The sequence below is a fragment of the Sminthopsis crassicaudata genome, chromosome 4 (assembly GCF_048593235.1).
Source record: "Sminthopsis crassicaudata isolate SCR6 chromosome 4, ASM4859323v1, whole genome shotgun sequence".
Taxonomy (NCBI): domain Eukaryota; kingdom Metazoa; phylum Chordata; class Mammalia; order Dasyuromorphia; family Dasyuridae; genus Sminthopsis; species Sminthopsis crassicaudata.
In genome coordinates, this window is record NC_133620.1 from 341,768,063 (window position 1) to 341,784,205 (window position 16,143).

Below are 16,143 nucleotides of genomic sequence, written 5' to 3' on the forward strand. Positions count from 1 at the left end.
AGTGCCACGCCCACTTTCCCTTTCTTTCTCTCTCACTCTCTTCTGACATTGTGACTTGGGGGGTTCTCTGTGAATCTCTAGGTAAGGCAGGTTTCAAACCTGTTGCTACTGCTGCTGCTGCTGTTATAGAAGGCCTAGGAGGAAATGGGCACCAGGCCCAGTGCCTGAAACTGGCCAGCAGCAGCATGAAAAGTATTTCCCACCTTGGGGGGGCAGGGGTAAGGAATAACTTAATTGAATTGGCCTAGAAAAATGTGGGTGTGGCTTCCTTTTGAAAAACAATTTAAATTTATTATAACTGTCAGCCCCAAGAATTCAATTTGTAAAGACAAAATTTGCTTTTATTCCCATCACTGATTTTAAGGTCCTGGAGCTAAAGCCACCGAGGCCAACAGCAGGTTAAATCATTAACCAATTAGGTAATCTGTGAGAAACAGCTGGGAAAGGAACAGAGGAAGAAGGGCTGTACAATTATTCTTTCTTTTTCCTTTCTCTCTCTCTCTCTCTCTTTCTCTTTCTCTCTCTCTCTCTTTCTCTCTCTCCTCTCTCCATGATTACCACACTGCTGAGCAAGATCACAAGCCCTGCTTGGCCAGGGAGGCAGAGACTTCGTCAGCCAACGTGGCGAGCTGAGGTGAGTCCACCATATTGATGCTTCCGGTGGAAGAGACGTTGCTGAGGTGCCGGGGAGAGGTATCCCCGGACATGGTGGGCGACTTGTAGACGATTTCTGCTCCATGGTCAGTCTTGGCTTTGGCGTTCTCACGGAAGGTCAGCTTGTGAGACTCGATCTGGAAGGAGAAAAGGGGCTGGGGTCAGAGACCTCGGGACCGGGGGGAACAACCTGGCCCGATCCCTCAGAAGCCAGAGAGCCTGACACTCCGAGGGCCCCAGTCAGGCTGAGCCGCGTCAGGGCGGAGTGCTTGGCCCCACACCCGCACTCCTGAGGCAGTCAGCCGCATCACCTCTCAGGACCGAGGACAGAGGGGCGCGAACATCTTGCTGTGGGAGCCGCCGGCCTCCCTTACCGGGAGAGAGAAGTCAAAGGGAAAGTGCAGAAGGGGAGGCCACCAGCCGCGTGGCGCCGGGAGCGGAGTCGGACTTCCACCCCAGAGACACACTAGCTGTGCGACTATAGCCAAAGCACTTAGAATCTTCTCATCTGTAAAATGATATGACAATAGCACCTACCTCCCAAGGTGGTTATGAGGATAAAAGGAAGAAGGGTGGGGTATATACGTGACTGGTACTTGGCTACACCAGCAAGTTCACAGTGCTAGGAAAAAAATTATGGAAGGGAAGAAGGAAGGAAGGAAGGAAGGAAGGAAGGAAGGAAGGAAGGAAGGAAGGAAGGAAGGAAGGAAGGAAGGAAGGAAGGAAGGAAGAGGGCAGGGGGGGGAAGGAAAGAAGGAAAGGAGGGAGGGAGAAAAGAAAGAAAGAAAAGGGAGGGAGGGAGGAGGGAAGAAAAAAGAAAAGGAAGAAGAAAGGAAAGAAGGAAGGGAGAGAGGAGAGCAAGGAAGGGAGGGAGGAAGGAAAGTAGGGGTTTATTAAGAACTTACTATTTTTTAACCAGAGGAGACTCAATTTGAATGCTTTTATTCCAGAGCTATTGGAAATAAGTTTACCCAATCAAGTTTCATTAATTCTGATTTCTTTGTGAGAGTGTTGTTGAGGAAAAGGTTCAGAACTGTTTAGAAAAAGTTTTAAAAGTTCCAGGTCCTTCCTTCTCAATGAAGAGGCAGAGGAGGGAGGGAGAGAATCTGGATTTCAAAATTTTAGAATGGTAATTAGAAAAAATAAATTATTTTTTAAAAAGACTCTGAGTCCAAATAACCACTTTAGCAAAAATAGGTGCCAGTGGCCAGTTTTAATTTAGTGACTTAACAATTCTCCAGGCATTTAAGTTCCTACTATGTGCCAGAGCTATAGGGACAGAAGATATAAAGATAAAAAAAAAAAAAATCCCTTTTAAAAGTTTATATTCTATTGGAAGGAGGAGGAAGAGAGGAGAACAAAATATATATGGGAATGTAGGTGATAAAGTGCTAGGTGCCCTGGAATTGGACTCGGGAAGACCTGAATTCAAATCCTAGCTTAGCTACCAGTCATGTAATCCTGGGCAACCCATATAAACCTCTCCCAGTCTCAGTTCCCTCATCTTTAAAGTTGGAGATAATAATAGCACAGATAATAGCACATACTTCACAGAGTTGTGAAGATCAAATGAGATTAACATATTTAGAACTTTATAGAGGCAGCTAGGTGGCGCAGTGGATAGAGCACCAGTCTTGAATTCAGGAGGACCCGAGTTCAAATCTGGCCTCAGATACTTAACACTTCCCAGCTGTGTGACCCTGGGCAAGTCACTTAACCCCGGCTTCAGGAAAAAAAAACAAAAAAAAAAAAAACAAAAAAACTTTATACTGCAGCCAAGTGATTCCAGTCTTGGAGGCAGAAAGACTCATCAAGCCAAGTTTAAATCTAACCTCAGACACTAACTAACTATGAGACACTTTGATTCTGTTGGCCTCAGTTTCCTCATTTGTAAAAAGAGCTGTGGAAAGAAATGGTAAACCACTCTAGTATCTTTTTCCAAACTGGGTCATGAAGAGCTAAATGCAACTGAAATGATTGTACAATAAAACTGCCAAATATAAAAACAATTCTGAAAATCAGTGTCATCTTTTCAGTATATGAAATATGTCCCCTGCCATCTGGCTGACACTCAATTGTTTTAGCAAGCTAATTTAGGCAAATGATAACACTGGTTGATTTATTAGAAATTATGAATGAGTACAGTTTTTTTTTTTTTTTTAATTGCCGATGAGGAACACAGTGAAGGGATTTCTCCTCTTCCCTCCAATTGCCAAATTCTGTTTTATTGATGTGACAGCTCACATTTCTATAGCACTTTACAGTTTTTATAACCCCATGGTCTTGGAAACACTGCTGGCAGAGCATGGGTTCTAGCATTGTTTACCACATGGAAAGGCTTTCAGTTTCCAAAGATCAACATAGCTAAAAGTTAGAGAGGCAGACTCAACCCCCAGTAGTATGGACATGAGGTGATGAACACTTAAAACCCATGAAATAAAGAGAAATTTTGAATAGCCCTCAGTCCTATATCAGTCCTTCCTCAATCTGGTGTAATAATAAGGGATTGCAGAATGCTAAAAACAATTTGTAGACCATTCATAAACATTCATTTAGTTGCTGATACTCTAAATGTGAAGTACTTGTAAATAACCAACAAGCTGACATTCTACTGGAGGAACACAAGCATATTTCTTTTCAGCATTTTCACTCCAAATAAAGATGGAAAACATAAGGAAGCTCCTGGTTGGAGAAATGGTTAATAGAGTCTCTTTAGAGAGACAAAGAAAAGAGCTGGCTTAGGAGCCCAAAGGTAACAGAAAAACATCATTTCATTGTGCTTATGATGAACATAAACAACAAGGCAACCAGGAAAGAAACTGCAGATTATTTGCATCTGTTGCAGAGGATAAGAAACGAGAAAAATTCTAGGAAAGGCTCTGGGAACTTTTGAGATGAGCCAACATAGACCTTAATACTCAGATAGATGGTTTCAAAGCAAAAGTGGGTGTAAGGAAAAACAGTGAAAAACATTGAAAACCATGGCTGGGAGAATAAGCAATGCAAGAGAGTAAAAGCTTGTATATTTCCCACTAATCTCATGCCCCCCAAATAACTTTATGATGAGTCCAAAGATGAAAGCCGGCACTGAACAATAGCTAGAAAACTGAAATTGGTTATATCTCACCAGACAGGAAATGACTGTTTACCAATATGGGAGCCGCTTTTGTTGTTAGAACCCGGCCCCGGAAAAGCACAGATCAAAATGAACAGCAAATGAGAGGACCCGATAAAGAGGGGGAGAAGGCAATCACAGTTCTGACCAATCTCCTTCACACTACTGATGTGTGAATTCTGGCCAATGGAAAGCAATTGGCACCACGAAAGACCAAAAGGTGCAGCCTCGCCTCAAATGGTGCACATTTGACATTAATTTAGAGAGAACACGAAGCCCAAGGAAACAGCAGTCCAGAACACAAGAACATTTTCAAAACTTTATGGAGAAAAATAGACTAAATATGGGGGTTCTGCTTTTTTTTCTCCCTTATTATAGATTAAGGAGGCAATAGGTGAGGTATAGGAGCTATGAGGGAGCTAGGCAGTGCAGTGGTTAGAGCTCCAGGCCTGGAGCTGAAGAAGACCTGACTTCAAACCCAGCCTCAGACCCTTACTAGCTGAGTGACATTGGGGATAAGTCACTTAACACCGTTTCTCTTCTGTAAAGTGGGTTGGAGAAGGAAATAGCAAACCAGAGGAATATTTTTGCCAAGAAAACCACAAATGGATCACGAACACCAACATCAATAAGGACCTGCCATTTAACTTATATAGGAACCTCCCAAATTAACAGGTTTCCTCTGTCAATGCAAGGTCAAAAAATTTTGCTGAAACTTGTTAAATCTCAAGAGACTTGCACAATGAAGTTAAACTGCTTACCCAGGGTCACACAGCCAATACTGATACTCTAAATGTGAGGTGCTTGTAAATGACCAACAAGTTGACATTCTACTGGTGGAATGCAATCATATTACTTTTCAACATTTTCAATTCAAAGGAAGATGGAAAACATAAGGAAGGTTCAACTGAATGAGAGGGTGACATTTAAACCCAGGTTTACCTGGTTAGGTAAAAGCTTTCTAGACACTACCCCAAAGTGCCTCTCCCCTCTGAGGCAATACTGCTGATAATCACCCAAAGTCAGCCTCTAATATATTAAATGGCAAGTGAAAATTGCACTTTGAAAAGGAGGAACACAGGAAGAACAGCTTCCTCAACTACAGAGGAAATCCTTTCCTCCTGATGAAATATGGTCTCAAGGGCTGAGAGACTGGATTCTACAGATTTTGAAAATGTACTTCAAGCCATGAAAAAAAAAATGCTCTTAATCATTAATTACTAGAGAATTGGAAATTCAAGCAACTCTGAAATTATGTTTCACACATCCATCAGACTGGCAAAGCTGACGAACAAACGTGACAAATGTTGGAAGCATTGGAGAGAAAAAAAGGCACGCGGATGCACCAACCATTCTAGGAAGCAATTTGGAATTATACACAAAATGTTACTAAACACTGCATTTCCTTTAACCCAGTTATATCACTGCCAGGCCTATGTCTCAAAGAAAGAGATCAAAGAAAAAGAGAAAAAAGCCCTGTGTGTATACAAATGTTTTTAACGGCATGTGAGTGTGAGAGTGTGTGTGTGGTTACAAACAAATGGGAACCAAAAGGATGCTCAGCAATTGGGGAATGGCTGAACAAACATAAGAAATGAGGAAAAAGGTTAATTTCAAGAAAAGCTGACAGAGGGAAGTGAGCAGAACCAAGAGAACTACCTGGAGATGCCCATTCTCATTTTACAGAGGAGAAAATGGGTTTCTGAGAAAAAAAATTATTTGCCCAAGCTCACATAGACAATAAAGGCTTTTTCCTTTGGACTCCACTGACTTACTCCCCAATGTTTTTTTGGTTTTTTATTTTTTGGTTTTTTTTTTTGGTGGTGGAGGTGGCAGTTGGGATCAAGTGAGTTGCTGGAGTCAGATAGCTAGTATAAGGTCACATTTGAACTCAGGTCCCAGGGACTTCAAGGGAGTGCTCTATTCATGGCACCACTGAAGTGGCCCCATCTCCCACTCTTTTCTGAGCCTCTGGCTCTTTGGCTGCCAAACTTAAAGTCTGAAGCAGAAGGGGCACAGATGGAAAAGGAAGTTAAGTCTAACCCATCAATTCCAGAAAACTGAAGGGAACTTGTTTTTCACATTTAATTTCTCTTGGGTAGGGATTGGGGGCATAGGAGGTTTTGTCTCTGTACCCTTATCAGTGGGAATCTGAGGTAAAACTATTAGGTAAAACTTTATGTGTGTGTATTGAGAAAAATATTTTTGAATGTATATATCTATTAGTGTATGTGAAAATATAGGTATATATGTATGTGTATTGTATGTATATATTGTACGTGTGTTGTAAGGTAAATATCTTTGAATGTATATCTATCTGTGTATAAATATAGCTATAAGTGCATATGTGTATATCTATACACACAAAGAGATATAGAGATATACACATACACACACACATATACATATACATATATATATATATATATATATATACACACACCTATATCCATACCCTTTAACATATGGATATAATATGTGCTAGGCTACAAGACATAAGAAGGCAGACTAGGTCTTGTTCCTCTCCCATCTCCCCACCCTCTGGTGCTTCAAACATGGCAGGCTTGAAATAAATGTCTGTTAAACATATGAACTGAGGAAACAAGGATTGAGAAGCAGGAAACCTGGATTCTGATCCTTACTCTGCGGCTAATACAATGACAACTCTGAGCAAGAGGGTTTCCATTTGGAGTTGGATGACAGGATCTTTAAGTCACTTGCAGATCTGACATCCCACTGCCGTTGGCTCTGTAAGCAAGCTCCCACACTAGAACGTGCAGCCTGTCAGCAGCTTCCTGGGGGGTGGCAAGGACAGGCTTAGAGCTGGAGAGTACTAGAAGGTGCAAACAGACAACCTGGACATCTCTCCTCTTCGTGGCCAGCACACAAGCCAGAAAAACTGCAGCCTGCCTTGCAACCATCTGGTATACCACATCCTCCCCAGCGCTCACAGAGCAACGAGAACAGGCCTACAAGGGAAGAGGTTTCCTTCCTACGTGTTTCTGTTTCTCTCTCTTTCTCACAGAGCATCTCAGAATTAGAAGGAGATGTGGAGACCATCTAGCCTAATCTATTAAAGGAAGAATCTCCTCAATAGTAGTATTGGAAGATGGTCATACATCTAGTCCCTTTGTGAATATTTCTTCTCCCCCCCCCCTTTCCAAGACTACAACAGGATCTTTTATTCTTTATACCTTTCAGTCAATTGTTCCAATAAAGATCTGCTATAGACTATGATCTGCTAAAGAAAATAATCTGTAAAACCTTGACTACTTCTATCTCATATTTTCATCAAGGATACCCTTCAATATATATACAGTTTTTCTCACAACGTTTTTATGGGAACAAGAACATAAATTGCCTCTCAATTATACTTTTCTGGTCATAATTCCATCTGTAATTTTTTAAAAAAATTGTTTAGCATCTTTGCTTTCAGATATATTGAAAATTGATTATACAATGTATTATTATTATTATTATTTTTTCCCCCCTGAGGCTGGGGTTAAGTGACTTGCCCAGGGTCACACAGCTAGGAAGTGTTAAGTGTCTGAGACCACATTTGAACTCGGGTTCTCCTGAATTCAAGGCTGATGCTCTATCCACTGCACCACCTAGCTGCCCCTATATACAATTTATTATTACTATTATTATTAATGATGTTATATTGCTTTAAAGTCTGTAAAATACTTAATATATATATATTTATATATAAATATACTTATATAAAAAAAGTATATATAAGTACAAATACTCAAGTAGGTGATTTTTTTTTTAAGTGAGGAAAAAAGACAGCAGATAAATGACTTGCCCAGATAAATAATATAAAAAACAGGATCTGATCCCAGATCAGGATTTTAAGGTCTATCACTCTATCCACTACACCACTGACCTGCCTATTTCTCAAATTGTATTTGTTGTTACTGAATATTTCTAGTAATAGATGACTCATGATCTCCCCAGACTCCCAAGACAGCCTAATTCCCTTGTCAAACAGTTCTCATTGTTAGGAAATACTTCCTTCTATCAAGCTGAAATCTGCCTTTCTGTAATAGCTACCATTTGCCAGCTCTTGTTCTGATCTCTGGAGGTGTAAAGAATAAGTTTATCCTCTTCTTTTATACAACGACTTTTCGAATTTTTGAAGAGTGAACATATCTTCTCTAAGTCTTCTCTCCTTCAAGCTCATTATCTTGGGCTCCTTCAATTGTTTTTTTCAAGATGGTAGTTTTTGAGTTTTTCAGTCATCCTGCTTATTATTCCTATATGGACCTCTCCAGTATTAAAACGTTTCTCTTAGGACATGGTGTCCAAACTGAACAGAACCTTAAATGTGGTACTACCAAATACAGTGTGATGTCTAATGCCCTGTGTTGACAGCAACATCTAACTCATATGGGCTGGGTTGTTTTTTTCCCCTAAAGGCAGGGGAGTTATCCCTCATTGGATGACTTGGTTGGTCCAGGGGACTAGAGTTTCAGTTGACAGCATGGTTTTTCAATCACCAACAGAATAAAAAGCCTGGTCCACGAGGAAGACAAGTTCATCTGTCTTAATGTTCTATTACCATGTGAATCAACATACTTTTCTGACAAGATATATTTCCATATAGAGATGAGGGAAGTTGCATTTATCAGAACCAATATTGTGACCTTGCTGAATTTATTTTTCCATATTGCTATTGAGTGTAAATGTTTTTTGGGGTCAGATGTTGGATAGTCTTATGAGGGTCTCATTTCCTTTCTTTCCTGAGCCTGAATACTACCAGACCAGACTGAGTTCAACCTGCACTCCCTTTATACTGTATGCTTTTTTTTTTTTTTTTTGGTTAACATAGTATATTGTTATATACTATGTTATATACTATTGTGATATAGCTTTTGTTAAATACTATTATTATATAGCTTATTATATAATTATATACTATTGTTATATAGCATTTTAGTAGCCACAGAATACTTCCAAGCACATATAAAACTGAAATTTTGCTGTTTAAAAAAATGTTTAAAAGAAAAAGAGCTACTGGTAAAGGAATCTCTACTCTGCCTTTAACAGATTTAAAAAAAACCCAAAAACACTAAAATCCTCAATGCAAAATTTAAAATTTATTCCCATTACATTTCACCGCCTTTGTTTCGTCTCATTCTAGTCAATGAAAATATTTTGGAATTTTGATTCTGTCAACTCATCTATTAACAATTCCTTCTAAGCATATATATATATAATTTACTTGTAAATTATTCCTTATAGGGTGTTCATTCAAGTTATCAATGGTAAAAACTGTCCTGTAGGTAAGCAACCATTAATTCACATTTTTGAGCCATTATTCAAATAAGAAGTTGAACTAATCATACCTACCAGCCACCTTGGCATTTCTTCCTCTGGTCCACAAGAATATCATGCTAGATAGAATCTATCAAATGTATATTCTAGATCAAAGCTTCTTAAACTATGGGTCGCAACTCCATATGGGGTCATGTAACTGAATGTGGGGGTTATGAAAAATTTCGCAAGAGAAAAAGCTATCAAATATTTCACCAAGATTTAATTCTTTATGTGAAATTAAATAACCACATCCTTTTCATTAGTATGCACAGTTTTTGTATTTAGTAAATGGTAAAACTATATATACATATATATACCAAAGAATTTCTTTAAAATAAAATATTTTTATGATTTATCAGTAAATGTTTGATTTGCATATATCTATTGTATATACTTACATACTGGAGCACATAAAAATTTCTCAGGCAAAAAGAAGGGATCATGATAAATGTGGAAATATGCATAGAAGAAATGCACATGTTTAACCTATATTGGATTATTTGCTGTCTACAGGAAGGGATGGGAGAAAGGAGAGAGAAAAACTTGATTTTGCAATCAAGGGTGAATGTTGAAAACTATCTTTGCATATATTTTGAAAATAAAATAGCTATTATTAAAAGTTAAAAAAAAATAGGGATCATGAGTGGAAAAAATCTAAGAAGTCCAGTTAGATAGCACAATGGATAGAGTACCACTCTTAAAGACTCAGGAGGGCCTGAATTCAAATCTGACCTCAGACATTTAACACTTTCTAACTGTGTGACCCTGATTTAATCCCAATTGCCTTGCCAAAATAATATTAATAACAATAATAATTTTTTAAAAAGAAAAAAATACTTATCTAAATTTCCATGGTCTGCCAGACTTAGGACCCCATTAAAGAGGAAAAGAGAAAAGCTTAATATGGCATAGTATGTCCATGTGAGCTGTAAGGGATCACCATTTCTTTTTTAAGGAAGAACAAATCATTTCTTTAATAATATGCTCTAAAATTTTGCCAAAAATTTGCATCAAACAATTTGGCCTGTAATTTCCAGAATATGTCTTTTGCTCATTTTTGAAAAAATTTAAATTTAAATGTTAATATTTAAATGTTTTTCTTTCCATTTTCTATGACTTCTTAAAGATTACTGACAGGGACAGCTAGGTGGCGCAGTGGATAGAGCACCAGCCTTGAATTCAGGAGGACCCCCATTCAAATTTTGTCTCAGACACATAACACTTCCTAGCTGTGTGACCCTGGGCAAGTCACTTAACCCCAGCCTCAGGGGAAAAAAAAAAAAAATTACTGACAATGGTTCCATGAATGTACTGAAGTTCTTCCAGTATGATGGGACATAACAAAGTGGGGCCTGAGGATGTGACTTCATTTAAAAGAACTCAGTCCTCTCCTCTTTTATAGACTCTCATTCTATCTTGGATTTCAAGTCACCTTTTACCCTTATTTGCCCTACCCCCATCTCAAGCTTATTTTTCTTCATGGAGAAAATGAAAACAAAATAGGACTTGAGTAGTTCTGTTTTGTCTGTCTTTTTTTTTTTTTTTTTTTTAATTTAAGTCATTTTAAAAGCAGCATGCCTTGCCATTTCTTGTTTTGTTGTGCCACAGTTCTCTTTTAATGTCCTGACCCAGTTTCCCTAATTGCAGGACTCCTATTCAGTTACTCTGCCTCAGGTTATAACCATTCCCTCCTTAATGTTAGGATAAAAGCCTTATATCTCAGACCTTAGGCTATATTTATTCCATCTTAATGTTTTCGGGGATAAAGATCTTTATCCATTTTAGACATCATTAGAATATCAGAAGCCTCTCCAGTACCTCCCCTATCCTAGGTGCCTCTCCCCCCATTAGGTCATCCCCATCCAGGTACCTCCCTCCTTATGTCATAGTTCTTGTAACCCTATAAAAGAATCTTGTTATCAGACATTTAGGGCTGGATTCTTTGAGAAGATAGTCTCCTTCAGCCCTTGGACCAAACCATGGATACATTTGGTTCCAGTAAATCTCTCCATTTAACAAATTCTGTATTGAATACTAATCTCTATCTTGTTCAGGTTTCTCCTACATTACAGTTTTTCTTGATTGAACAGATTTTTTGGTAGTCCTATGAACATGATCTATTTTCTAGCCATGGTTCTTATAAAGGTTTTTGCTGTCTTCCTGTACTCCCCGCTACCTTCTACCCCCTGCTTTCATCCAGTGTATATACTTTGAGCTCATCAGAGTGCAAGTTCTAGGACAACAACAAACAGATCTGCCTGAATCTATGGGCTGTTTGGATGTTTAACTTAATCCATGACCCCAGTGTTAGCTGACTTTAGAGAACCACCTCTGAAAAGGTCAACAATTTGCAAGTTGCATGCAATGGACCAAACTCTTCTTTTTCTTTCTCTGGGACACCCTGCTGAGAAAGGCCCTCAGTCAGGTGGAGCATCTGTGATCGAAGACCACTGACCTTTTTTAGCAGGGAGGGACAGACCTTTAAGTCTTCAAGGGATTTCTACTAGCTCTGGGCCTCTGCTCCTCAAGCTGATTTGGGGAAGCAGAGCTTGGGCTCCACGTTTTCTGGAGGAAGAACAAAGGAGAAAATAGGAGACCCTTTTGACACCCAGAGAGGATTTCCATTTCATCAGCATCACAACCAGATGCTAAGTGGGAGATACCAAAGTGTTTGAGAAGGATAGGTTTTCTTAAGTAAACAGAATAACTTTCCCACCCATGATCCCATTTGCATAGTACAAAAAGGATGAGGTTGATAAACAAATTAAGTATGCAAAGATAAATTTGAGTTCAGACCAGTTCTTAAAGCTAAATCAGTGGTGTTGGAAATAATGACATTTTGCTATATGGGGAGAAGGCCAGGGGCTATTAATTTGCCTCTTTAGTGCCATGGACCCCATTGGCAGCAGCCTATGGACCTTTTTTTCAGAATGATGTTTTTAAATGCTTTAAATAAAACACGGGAGAAGATTCTGAGAAGATGGCGGAGAAAGGTTAGAAAACTTTTGTAAGGGGGCAGCTAGGTGGCGCAGTGGATAGAGCACCAGCCTTGAATTCAGGAGGACCAGAGTTCAAATCTGGTCTCAGACACTTAACACTTCCTAACTGTGTGACACTGGGCAAGTCACTTAACCCCAGCCTCAGAAAAAAAAAAAAAAGAAAAAAAGAAAACTTTTGTATTTCCAAATTTCCTCCACAGAAAAAAAGACAGAACATTGCCTCAGAGGGAATGCTGAGTTTCAGAAATAAACACAAGTCCAGGTAAAGCAGTGTTCTCCTAAAATAAGATTCAGGAAAGATTTGACCTCCAGGGGCAGAGATTTGGTCAGAAAGAAGTGCAAATACCTCCAGGCCCACCCTGCAGAATTAGGGTTGGGAGCCTCAAAGCTTTACAAACTTTCATCTCTCGCGCTGTTAAGGGTTTGATGGCAGAGAGGGAAAAGACCTAAGGACCTTTCACTGTGTCAAGGGACCCAGCTGTGCATCCCGGGCCAGGCTGTTGCTGCTGGGTAGAGTACGGGAGCAGAGAGGCAGATACCAGGCTGGCCATGAGCAAACCCTTGGCTTCCGTTCTAGGGGAAGAGTGGAGAACTGTAGTTGCCACCCAAGGGACTGCAAGGAAGAAGATCATTTGGGGGCCCATTGGGGGCCTGGCCCAACACTGAGCCTTGGGACAGTCCTCAGAAGGAAGCTTGAGGCATAATTCCCCATACCTCAGGACTAGAACTTGATCACACTATATCACTGCTAAAAATAAAATAAAACAAAAATATATTTTTTTAAAAATGAGCAAGCAAAAGAGAAATAACTTATTCATAAATAGTTACTAGGGGGTAGTGAAGCTCAAGTTTCATATTCAGAGGAAGATAATGGAGCTAAAAAAATTTTTTTTTTTTCAGTGAGAAATGTCATATGGTTCTAAGTACAACAAGACTTCTTGGAAGAACTTAAGGACTTTAAAAATCAAGTAAGAGAGATTGAGGAAAAACTAGAAAAGAATAAGTAAGAGAAAATCAAGGAAATTATAAAAATAATGTCGATCAATTTGAAACAAAGAACCAAAAACTTGAGGAAAATAATTTTCTGAAAATTAGAATTGGGCGGAGGAAAGCAAATAATGTTCTAAGGTACAATAAAATTTAAAAAAGGAAAAAATAGAAAAGAATGTGAAACATCTCATCAGAAAAACAACTGATCTGGAGAACAGATAGAGAAGAAATAATATAAGAATATATATTAGAATGTATGTATATATTCTATATGTATAGAATATAAGAAATAATATAACAATACTATAAGAATATAATATAAAATAAGAAGACTGCCTGAAAATTATAATTAAAAAATTCTGACACAATATTATAAGAAATTATCAAGGAAAATTGAGCAGAAATAGAAAAAAAGATCCACCAATCACCACATGAAAGATCCTAGGAGGAAAACTTACAGGAATATCATAGCTAAGTTTCAAAGCTCCCAGGTTAAGGAGAAAAATAAATAAATAACATGAAGCTACAGCCACAATAAGAATTGCACAAGACTTAGCAGCTAGCACATCAAAGGACTGTAAATCTTGGAATACTTTATTTGTGTAGAGCAAAACAGCTGGGGTTACACTACAATTAAGGGTAATTTACCCAACAAAGTTAAGCATAATCTTGACCAGAAAAAAATGGATATTTAATGAACTAAATAACTTTCAGATATTTGTGACAAAAACCAGAAGAACTTAAGGGAAAATTAGACATATGATATCCAGAAGAAATATAAAATTAGGACCAATTATAAAGAACTCAGTAAAGTCTTGTAAATGAAAATATTACTACTTTTATGACTGTCATTTTTATTTGGATAGTTTGAAAGAAAGGCTTGGCTGAACTGAGTATTATGGTGATTCTAAAAAATATGTAAAACTGTATGGAGAGATAAAAAGGAAAAAATGAAAAACAATATAAAAGAAGCTAATGCAGGAAGGCAGGTAGTGCTGAAATCTTACTTTCATCAGCAATGAATTAAAGAGGGAATAAAGTATGTGTGTGTGTGTGTGTGATCTTCTAAATTCAGAAAGAAATAAAAGGACAAAGTAAGTGATAGGCTGGGGAGAAGGGAGAAGGGTAGCATTTTTGAAGGGGTGGCTTTAGGTTAAGGAATAGGAAAAGGTAGCAGGTAGAAATGAAGTAGAGGATTGAGCAGGAATAGGAACAAGGTGAAAAAGATAAAGAGGAAAAATAGGAAGGAGGAAAATATTCAATAAATAATTATAGCTTATAATGTGAATGGAATGAATTTACCCGTATATGAATATAAGCATAAAACATCTTTTATACATTATATCTAAATAAATGAAGTAATATTTATTGTCCATGATTAGGTAACCTTAAAATAACAATTTTACCTAACTAATCTATTTATATAATACCATTCCAATTAATTTACTGAAAACTTACTTTACTAAATTAAAAAAAATAAAAACAAAATTCAATTAGAAGAATAAAAGATCAGGAACTTCAAAGAAACCAGAGGGAAATGATGTAAAGGAAAGAGATTCAGTAGTATTCAACACCTCAAATCAATGTATATTATAAGATGAGAGCATTATTGAAATACAAAATGGATAAATTTGGTGATTTTAAGTTAAAATATTCTTGTATAATTAAAACCAATGCAGTCAAGAATAAAATGAATATATAAAAATGAGGAAAAAAAACCTTTTATAAACAATCTTTCAGACAGAATGTGACAAAATTAGAATATTCCTATGGTCTAGAAAATGATGAACTGGCTGATCTGGAAAAACATGGAAAGACTTGGACTTATGAAAGAAAATGCTATCCACATCTCCAGAGATGACAAATGAAAACAAGCACAGTACAGTCTTATATATGTGTTTGAGTGTATATATTTATAGATGTAAATGTACATGTATATGTATACATATAGGTCTATATGTGAATGTGTGTATATATACATATATGCACATACATACACACCTATATATTTCCATATTCAATTGGGGGGGGGAGTGAGGAAAGGAAGGAAAAAATAAAGTAAAAAGTGCACAGTGAAGAAGAAAAGAAAATCTGTAAGCAGCAGCAAAGAAAAGCTGGACAGCTATGAAAAACAATGTAGAGTGTTTATTATATAGATTTTCTTGAAATGGAAATTTATTGTTTTATATTGAATCCTCTCTTATGTTAAGTCCCATTATAACCAAAAATTTTATATAATTATGTGACATTTAAACTATTGCCTATTAACTTGAACAATTTACAATAAGCTGTGTACAAGATGATATTTTTTCTTTATTTATTTTGCACTTAAGTTTAAACCAAATTTAAAATCTAAAAAAAAGCAATTATATTGAAATGCAATTATCAATATATATATATATATATATATATATATATATATTTTAAAAAACAAGTGCCTAAATCCTAGGTAAAAAAAAAAAAGCCCCGATAGTCTAGTTTACTCATTTTAATTCTGGGGAGATGGGCAGAGAGACTATCTGCTCTTCTTCCCCTCCCCCACCCCCATACCCAATAAACATCGTATCTTATGACAGGAGTCTGAGGCCCAGAGCTAAAGCCATTTGAAATAAAGGGCTTAGAAGGTTTCTAAGCATCTTCCTCCATAGGACAACAGACTTCCAGACACAATGGTCCCCACGAGAAGGGAGGTATCTCTGGAGCTGGTGGGAGACTAAAGGTTCACCAGCCTCAGCTCTACCAAAAAAGACCCCTCAGGCTGGCCAGGCCTTAACTAGCAGGACTCTGACATCACACTCCTCCCCTCCAGTCCCAGGTGTGTCACTTTTATGTACTGCATGGGGGAGGGCAGAAAGTGGAGCATGAATCTAATGGAATCCTATTTTTTCTGGCTATCCCAGCCTCTCAGTCCATGGTTAATGTGCTATGTAAACAAACTCTTAAATGTGCTGAGTAACGAACCCGGGGGAATCCTTTGGAACAGCAAAGAACCCTCCCCTAATTGACATGTTGTTTAAGTTCTGATTAGCACCTGGGCACTACCCACCTACCAAAGAACACTCA

The 16,143-nt window shown here is 37.8% G+C and overlaps 1 protein-coding gene across 16 annotated transcripts in view; it reads right to left on the reverse strand.

Annotated features, from left to right (window-relative positions):
- Nucleotides 1–319: 319 nt before the first annotated feature.
- The window catches only part of MAPT (microtubule associated protein tau), a 153,088-nt gene continuing 137,264 nt past the window's right edge, over nucleotides 320–16,143 (reverse strand). For all 16 annotated transcript variants that reach the window (XR_012481159.1, XM_074260993.1, XM_074260984.1 and 13 more), the window contains one exon: nucleotides 320–791. Coding sequence is in view for 15 of the 16 variants with exons in the window: in XM_074260993.1 (XP_074117094.1) it covers nucleotides 576–791 (216 nt within the window). In the remaining variant the exon portion in view is untranslated. The remainder of the gene's footprint in view (nucleotides 792–16,143) is intronic.